Here is a 9517-nt window from a genome sequence, read left to right as displayed (position 1 = left end):
GAATCTGAGCCCATATCAAATACCTCCCTATTCGCACAGGCCTATCCATGAGTTGTGACTGTTGGAGACTGTTAGCAGTAATATGCATAAAGAATATCTTACCATAGAAAAGCAGTACGCATTAGGATTAAAATCACTGCCAAGAGCAACAATAACTCCTTCTTGTAACATTTTTCTAGCTTGAGGTTGTTTCAGTCTAGAAGAAAATATCCATGTCAATACCGGACATTCAGCTATTACAATTTCCACTACCATGGAATAAAAATCTTTGTTGAGTTTGGATACTATATGCATTCAGTTTCACTAACTGCTTTGAAGGGAAAAGACCAAACTTTGCTTTCTGCTCCATACCCAAAACCCTAATGATGTTACGCACTGCTCTTGCAGTAGCTGTAATTTGTTTACTCAGTTTATTACAGTGCTATCAAGCACCTGCCCTTCAGGCGTCTGTAGTTAAGGTTACTCATCCTCCAAGACAAGTGTAGATTTTCCAAAATCCGTTTTCATTTTTTTAAATGTAGAGTTCTTAATCTTATGGTTGTAGAGAACCTTCCAAACATGAGCAGTTTGTAGAATTCTCTTCCTGAACTGACAACCTAAAACAACTCTGAAATGCAAAAATGTTTATTTCCCCATTCATCTCAATGAGATGTTAGTACTTCCATTTAATTAGGACACAAAGGATTTTTTAATAAAAGGTCTTCACTTCGCATCTACTTTGTGCAAATCCTGGAAGGCAAGTAGGTAAACTGTGTAAGTGTATGTTCAAGTGACCAAAAGCCAGATATAGTAGTTAATAAAAGTTGTCCTTTTTCCTCACTGAACGATGCTGAATGCAGAGGTAACTCGAGTAGCTCAAAGGTTAGCTGCTACATAAAGTCATAATTCTAAACCAGCAGTTATACAAACCTCCCACAGTCAATGGGAGATCTCCTGTGGGATGACCCTCAGCAACAAATAAAAGTTTAATGTATTCCTCTCTCCACTTTATGATATTGAGTCCCCATATCAAATTAGACAGCAGTTAGAAATTTCACTTTCAGTGTGCTCATGTGAGCCTGGACCCTATAAACACCTCACAGATGCTTAATGTTATTGCCACGGGTAGTTCTGTAGAAATAAATGAAGTTACTTAGGACAGTAGAGTTAAACACTTGCATAAGAGTTTGCAGAATTGTGGCCTTTGTTAAGACAGCTACTTTGAACTGAGAACTGTTTTAGTCATTATGCAGCAAAATCGAAATGCAATTGGATGTTGCTCCGAGAAATAAAGCAATGTAGAAAAAATTAAAGGTTTTCAGATGACTATTTACTATTTTTAAAATTCATTTGGTGTCGATTTAAATTAACTTAAAAAGAACAATTAATAATATCTGTATTCAAATAAGATGCATCTTAGTCCAATATAATGAAATACAGAAATATGTCACATTAAATCAGTGAGAAAACAATGCCTGTTCTTTATATCATGCTATGATAATTACTATACTTGAAATGTTTCTTTTAAGGTGCTCCTATGTTTCACATGCTGTTCTACCTTCATATTCCTTGGATACACTGATCTGAGGGAATGAAAAAAGACTAACAAAAGGTCCAACTGGGATACTGCTGTCCTATAATTCAACAACACAGGCTGGATTCTTTGGGGCAACTCCTGTACACTTGCTGCTGCACACTTGGGAGTTGCAGTGGCCTCATCCTGGGAGAGTGCTGACTTCTTGATTACCATTAATGTGAAAAGGAGTTGAGGGAAGTCTGCATCTTATAGGACGTGCTTTCTTGCTGTTCAGCAGCCACTTATCACTCTCCTTCTTAGCACCTCTCAGATTATGGATCTTTACTAACTAGTCAAACAAATTCCTCAGCACTGTCTTTTATACTACTTTGGTTTTAATTTCTTGGCATCACTAATGTATTAGCATGAAAGGATTTTACTAAAATGAAGCTATCATTGCCATATTTCTGGTTTTAAAAATAAAGTGAGGTTGTCCTTTTATACCTGGAAAAGTACAGGGTGACTTAGTGGCTGCCTATAATTTATAAGGGGTGTACATCAAGGTCTGCTGGCCTGTTCACCAGAGCACCCCAAAAATGACAAGATCAACCAGTCACAAACTCCTCCAAGACCGTTTTAGGCTGGACATAAGGAAAAACTTCTTTACCGTCTGAGCCCCCGAGGCCTGGAATAGACTGCCTCCAGAGGTGGTGCAAACACATACTCTGGACTCCTTTCAGAAGTGTTTGGATGCTAATCTTGCTGGGATGCTTTGACCCCAGCTGCCTTTCTGCCCCTGTGGCAGGGGGCTGGACTGGATGATCTTCTGAGGTCCCTTCCAGCCCTAATGTCTGTGAAATCTATGTAATCTGCATATTTTAAATATCTGTCAAATGCAACTAGAGCTTTTGAGAAAATTTCTAATGCTGCCTGCTTAGAATCAAAGTTTCTGAAATGAGACCTACAATCTTTCACCTGGCTAGAGAAAGAAATGGTCCATTTCTTAACATCATGCTACTGTAGAAACAAGTGAGCAAATACATATATTGCAGATATAATTTGAATTAATGAAAACTAACCAGTTTGTAACTAATATCTTCAGTTGGTATCTTGTTTTAATTAATTTATCAGATACGTATTAATGGAATCACTGAGTTAAGAAAGTCAAGGATCTATGATTCCAGTTCTTGAATAAGACTCTCAAGCCTCAAAATGTTTCGGCTGTTACAGATGTGACTATACTTTTCAATCCATTAAAGTATTACCTCAGCATGTAGGCAGTGGTTGGTAAAAGGACAGCTGCACACTTAGCCTTTGCCATAGCAGCGATGCCTTCATCACTAATTTCTTCCAGATGGCTAATAGCTTGTGCTCCTAATTCAGCTCCAAGCTAAGTAGCACGTCAAAAAAAAAAAAAAAAAGATTAATAGAAAAATCAGTCAGAGATACCAATGAATTGTTGAAGCAATGTCCCTGTCTGAGTTCTTGGACATATCATGTGTTATGGCAATTATGTAGAATGCTATTGTACACAAATTGTGCACAAAACTTAAAATGTGCATACAATACAGAAGAAACCTAGTGGAAACTGATACTGTTTGCAATGGAAATGAGAAAAATTATGAAATCCAAGAGCAATGTACTATACAGACTTCTGTGCTTGATTAAATTTGATTATTTTTTAAATACGAGAATAGCTTTGGCAGACCAGACTGTAATATGGAGTATGCAGAGGCAATGTCCAGAGTCATACAGACTCCCTTTGACAAAACTGCTACTTGGGTCCATCTCCCTGTATACACTTGCTGCAGTTTTTCTGCAACTGCCAGCCAGAGAATCTGTACTGTCTTAAGGAACAACACATTTAAGATTTTTTTTTTTTAAACTGCAGGCCAAAACTTGTACTTTGTACCAGTAATTAATGGGTTCATGGATATCCATCTTTCTGTTTTGCCTCACTTGCAGAAGATAAGCAAAGTCAATGTTTAAATAGCCAGTACAGAATTTACTCATAAAGGTCAAGAGTTCTATGTCTTTAACTCATCAGTTTTGCATATTGATGATATTCTTCTTGTGATCTATTTCATAAACTATGAATCATACTTTTATAAAAGAACACAGAAGCAAAAGTGGCTTAAACGTAAATGTGGTAAAGAAGAATGAAGTACCTCCGCAGCTTTCATTGGATGAAGTTCATCACCGTGGAAGTTAATCTGTAACCCTATATCTTTTCCAGCCTGAAGAATTCTTCTGGTAGAATTTAGATCAAAGACTCCCTTCTCACAGAACACATCTATATTGTTAACATGGATTTCACCACTTAGGTCAAGCTCCTTCAGTTTAGGGAGATGGTTATTAATAATGTCATCTGTGGCTTCAGTAACATTTTTCCCTCTAAATGGAAAAGAAAATGTCACTAAGGCATAAGAATAATATCTTTGAACTTTCCAGTATTTTTAAATCATGCCCTTGGAAAAAGACATACATCTAAGGAATTCAAAATACTTTTAGTAAGTGCCTGAGCAGCTACATTTTTTATATTTTTTTTACCTGAGTTGATATTTCCAATCTTCTCTATAACACTCTATTTCCATTGTTAAGCATAGTTTATTATTACATTTAAAAACAAAAACGCAACAGGAAATATTGTGATGTCATATAAGCACAAGAATTAGTCCCAACATCTTTTTAAAGGGGAAGTATGCTTGCTATCTAGATTATACGTTAACCAGATTTCCTTAGATACTAATCAAAATGTGTGACCTTTAAAGGTACAATATTCTTCTACTTTCCTATTTTTCCATTCTAATCCGCTAAGATTTTATCCTTAGAAGCGACTTCCGAATACTTAATTTTGGTTTTTACTCAAAACTTACATACACTTCACCTATCAATACCCTTTAGCAGAAAAATGACTTTAAATATAGTTCTCTCTTTTAGTATATCATTCAAACTCACTGCTGGTTTTGACTCAGAGCTTCCCAACAATAGACTGCTGCTAAGGCACCTGAAGATGGAACTGCCTTATAAGAGTTTGGGTTTTACTTTGCACCTTTGAAATATAAAAATGATAGTGACGCCCTGAAACTAAGTATCGAAGGTAGCATCTGGTCTTTAATTAGGCCATTGTGAAACAGCGCAACAGCATTATATGAGTGCCATATGTGGTTGATGTTTGAAGTTTTTCATTGACAGGAAATTCACGCAGCAAAATTCTGCTCACATATTTTCTGACAAACTGCCTTTCCTTCTTGTTGAAACAATCGTGGAGGCTGAGATCGCTTTCAAAAATGTTTGCCTGGAGAGAAAAGGATTCAGACCAACAGTACCAACCCTTCCCCGTCCTCTAAAAATCCTGCAGTGGCATTTGAAAATCAGGGGATTAAAAATAAATATTTGGTCTGTTGCATGTACATCAGATGCACTTTCTCCCCTGTAAATTCCCCCTCCTCCAACTGTTTTGTACTGTCACTGTGCTGGCTTTTCTCTTCAAACCTGAAGAATGGCTTGCATTTGAAAGCTTGTATCTCTATCCCAATCATGCAGCTGGTCCAATAAGATATCATCACCCAAAGAAATCCTTGCATCTTGCATAATTCCCATACCATCATGGCTACAGCATCACCCAAACACTATCATAAAATGTTTTTCAGTCAGTTTGTAGTAGTTTTTATGTTTAACCTTCTTCCAGTTATTAAAGTTGGTACAATATTCCTTTTGGATATATGCACTAATTAACAAAGGACATTTTACACTAAAAGAAAATCTTAAATTGGGGAGAAATAAATAATATCAAATGACAACAATCAAAAGTGCTGTTATGTAGCTGACCCCCGGGATCTGTGTCATTGAAGGGGGCTGCTGCACACAATATTTATTGCTTTAATGTATTCTTCTACCTTGTATGTTTCTTTTCTGAAGACGAAGGATGTTTTCAGGGTCTCCTACGGGGGGAATCAGTAACTACTCAGGATAACTGCATGCCTGTTGCTGAATCCATTCAATTGCTGCATAAAACCCAATGATCTGGTATTTTTCATAGCTGGCACTGATGCACCAATGCAATCTCCACTACTGTAAATTTTGGAAAGCATTACTTGATGTTGAATGCTGCTGTTTCAGGTACACTTGGCTGCCACAATACCAACTAAACTCTATTACAGCTTTCTTTACCTGACACCTGGCTCCTCTCCTTAATATCTGGAAAATATGCCATCTCTTTGCAGTTCATCTGCTGAAGACCTAGTTTCATATTTTATGAAACAACATGAAAGCAATAGTAAGTTTAAAAGAACAGAAAAAAAAATCGCTTTACTTAGGCACAGAATGAGCTCCACAGTATGTTGAGGAGATGCTGATGTCCAGTGACCGTTTAGCCCGTTCAATCACTCTGAGCATTTTAAGTTCTGTTTCTAGGTTTAATCCATATCCACTCTTACACTCAACCAAAGTGGTTCCCGCTCTGATCATACGTAACAGTCGGTGTTTGAAGGTATTGAACAGCTCTTCTTCTGAGGTTTTCTGGGTGTGTTCCACAGTAAAATGTATTCCTCCCCCAGCCTGGTGAATATCCATGTAAGAAGCACCTGCCAGCTAAAGCAAAATTATCAATTAAATGTGGATTTGTATTTTTATTTTTTTCCAAGGGATTCTGAGGAACTGTTGGCCTGTTCTGCAGTGGATATGGGTAACCAGGTATGAGATGGAATTAAAATGTGGGAAACTCTCTCATGGAGGCAATAACTCAGCCTGGATCCAGTCTGTGCTGATGGGAAAAAAGGAAGTTAAATGTACCTGGAATTGATCAGAAAAGGTAATTGGCTAGTTCTTCCCATGCTGTAGTACCTTTGGGCCAGTTAAACAAATGCGAAGAAATACCAAAGCCGGAGGCTGTCTGCCAGACATAGGTCTAAGTACTATTACCCGCCTCTGGAGTAAGGAGTGTTCTGGCATAGGCCACAGGTATGGCCATTCTGCCCCACTGTAATTGCAACAATGATGAACATTTGGGAAGTACTCAGAGTTTCCTTGGTCCTGGATCTGGCCCTGGAAAGACCAACTGTGGTGTCAGGCTGCAAGAGAGCAGCCTATCAGCTCTGAAAACAATCCTCCCTGATGTCTGAATCCAATGGGATTTCACTGTCTCCTTCACTATGAGCCAGCAGCTAGTAAACTAGACCATGAGCGTCCCTGGCAGGAGAACAGCAGTGTGTCTGAGTCTTGCCTTATGCCTAGGTTACACAGAAATGTCCTCAGAGGCGGAAGAACTGCAGGAAGGAATGTCTTTTAGAAGACTGTATCTCCTTGTTTTAACATGGATTTGAAGGCACAAGTCAAATTAACCTCTTCCTATAACCAGACTAGTTTAAAAATGGCTACCAGGGGAAGAAGCAGCAAGTGAGAATGAACTGGATTTTGCCTTGCCATGAACAGTTATTGCTATTGGTTCTGTTTTCTGTTTTATTTTTGACATCGTCTTGACTAGAAGTTGAATTCAGCACCTAAATATGACTGTATTATCCTTTCAATAGGGCCAGCTTTACCATAATGTCAGTAGGAGCCCTTTTGCCAGGTTGAGATGCCAGAATTAAGTTAGCCTCATCTCTCTGCTTCTCAGAATTAGTTAACTAGCATCTCTCCTCTCACATATGAAAACCATATTATGATTAATTTTGTTTGTTATTGTAGTTCCTGACAAGCCAACAGAGACTGGCACAACAACTGTGCTAGGTGCTTTGCAAACAGTGTATGGGATGGTCCCCCCTTGAAAGTGCTTAATAACAACAACTAATAAGCTCACTCCCAACCTTTGAAATCACATACTGATTTAAAACCAAACAAAATGTCCCAATGCCACTTCTCTTATTTCGCTGGATTCCCTTTTCCTTTTTAATTTCACTTTGTTTTTCCCGTCTCTCTTTTCTTTTGCTCCAGTCCCCTCTCTTTCTCCAAAGCCATCTATTATTCTCCCATTCCTTATTATTTATGATATGAATGATTATCTTTTGCAGGTGAAAAACAGGGCTTTAGAGAAAGCAGACAGTTTGGTGTGATAGCAAACCATAGGAACAGAAAGAAAAACCCTGTAAATATAGGAAATTACCTTCATTGCAAACTCATGGACCCTGTCCCCAGCCCACACTGGATGCGTATGAGCATCTACTAAACCTTAAAAAAAAAAAAACACAACAGAAAAAATTTAAAAGCATGCACACGCGAGCAAGTTAAAGACATGGCATCAATTCCAACTCCCCAAACTAAAACAAGCAAGCATACAAAAACCCCTGGGTCAGACTTGATGACCTGCTCAGGTCCCTTCCGACCCTACCAGCTATGAAGCTATGAAACTAGTCACATTGTTACCCGCCCCCCTCCCCCCCCCGCAAAAAAATCTATGCACAAGATCCAAGATTACAAGAAGGGTAAATATTTTTGCCTTTTTCCGAGTTATTTTTAGTGAAGTTGGTGGCAGCTTGTATAGATTCCCTGGTTCTCTGACACAGGAGATCAGTCAGTCTCCCATGGGTCGTTTGCAAAACAAAATGAGAAATAGAGACGTGTTTTTAAAAAACAGGGAAACTCTCAGAGAACTAATAGGAGTAGTACTTGAAAGCATTTTTAACGCATTTTGAAATGGATGACTTGATTTCAATAGGCACCCTTTTAAAAGTATAACCTGCATACATTGTCATTAATCTGGCAGTATTCAGTTGACTTCAAATGGGAATCATCCACGAGTAAAGACTGTGAAATAAGTCCCATGGCATGCTGGAATCCGTGCTGAAGAATATTGTTACCTACCTATAATGCTCAAATGATCAGCCTGATTTGTAAAGATAATGTGCTTGCCCAGATTTACTTTATGTCTAATGACATTTTCAAAAGTGCCTTACTGTTTCAGGATCCTAAGTGCCATGGACTTTGACCCACAACCACCAGTCTGAGGGCAAAGTGGGGTAAGAAGATGTCATGGATGGACAGAGCAAGGATGGAAAATGGTAGGGAACCAGAACTGCTTTGATTTGCTACTCCTAACTTGCCAACAAGTTGATTTGAACCAGTGTAGAGCAGGAGGTAATTGGTTGGTATTGGGATGGAGTAGCAGCAGAATACTTTCCCCCTCAGAGTGACGCCCAGAATGGCAGTGCAGTCGTCAGAGTCGCAAGTCCACCCTTGGACTGCTCCTGGCAGCAGAAAAAAAAATACATGCCAATCCTCACAGAGGGCTTCCAGGTACAGTGACAATCTGGGCCTTACCATACTAGATAAAAAAGGACTTTTCTGGTGTTTTGTAAGTGGCTACTTTGCAAAGTTAAAATATCACTGACGAAAATAAAACCAGGCCTAATAAATGAGAGTTTAGGAAATTGAGGTGCCTGTGCTTTATCTGAATACATAGTCAGCCAATCTCTTCTGCATCACTGACATGAAGAAAATACACCAACCTGGCAATACGCATTTCCCAGAACAGTCAATTATTTTTTCAAATGACGTTTCTGAAAACTGCCTGCGAATAGCATCAACAGGACCTACAGCTTTTATGCAGCCATCTCTGTGAGCAGCAAACAAACAACAAAAAAGCATTAGTTTGTTTATACATCAAACTCAACCAAGTTGTACATGGAGAGAAGTGGGGTCATTGTTAGCAGGACTGCAAAGATGGACAGGGCAAGTCACTTGCTAATTCAGCAGATGTTTAAAAATACATGTATTATTCTGTTGACATTTTAAGGTACCTGTGATGAACCAGGCCTCTCCTCCCCGCGTCATTTTCGATTCAGAAGATGGTAATTTTAGGGCCCTTTGTATTAGGATTAATACCTATTTGTACTCTGTAACTCAGAAGTCAAATGTTAACGTGCCTCAAATTCACGGGACACAACTTCAAATTCTTGTTCCAAGACTGAAATGATGTTTAATATTTACTAGAAGACTTTGTTTTCTTTCTGATAGATAGAAACTATTGTAAACCAGTGGGTCAGCAAACGTCTGCCATTCCTCAAGACAGTATCTGCACTGGAA

At 38.6% G+C, this 9517-nt stretch overlaps 1 protein-coding gene across 1 annotated transcript in view; it reads right to left on the bottom strand.

Moving 5' to 3' along the window:
• AMDHD1 (amidohydrolase domain containing 1) overlaps positions 1–9299 on the bottom strand; it is an 11539-nt gene extending 2240 nt beyond the window's left edge. Inside the window, exons 1-6 of the mRNA XM_019545071.1 lie at positions 8941–9299; positions 7599–7663; positions 5811–6088; positions 3664–3889; positions 2761–2885; positions 103–196 (exon numbers count right to left, since the gene is read on the bottom strand). Of these exons, the coding sequence (XP_019400616.1) occupies positions 103–196; positions 2761–2885; positions 3664–3889; positions 5811–6088; positions 7599–7663; positions 8941–9079 (927 nt within the window). The 5' untranslated portion in view covers positions 9080–9299. The remainder of the gene's footprint in view (positions 1–102; positions 197–2760; positions 2886–3663; positions 3890–5810; positions 6089–7598; positions 7664–8940) is intronic.
• Positions 9300–9517: the final 218 nt, after the last annotated feature.

Source organism: Crocodylus porosus, unplaced genomic scaffold, assembly GCF_001723895.1.
Source record: "Crocodylus porosus isolate Cpor-Errol unplaced genomic scaffold, CroPor_comp1, whole genome shotgun sequence".
Classification (NCBI taxonomy): Eukaryota; Metazoa; Chordata; order Crocodylia; family Crocodylidae; genus Crocodylus; species Crocodylus porosus.
This window is presented reverse-complemented; position numbering and strand designations above follow the sequence as displayed.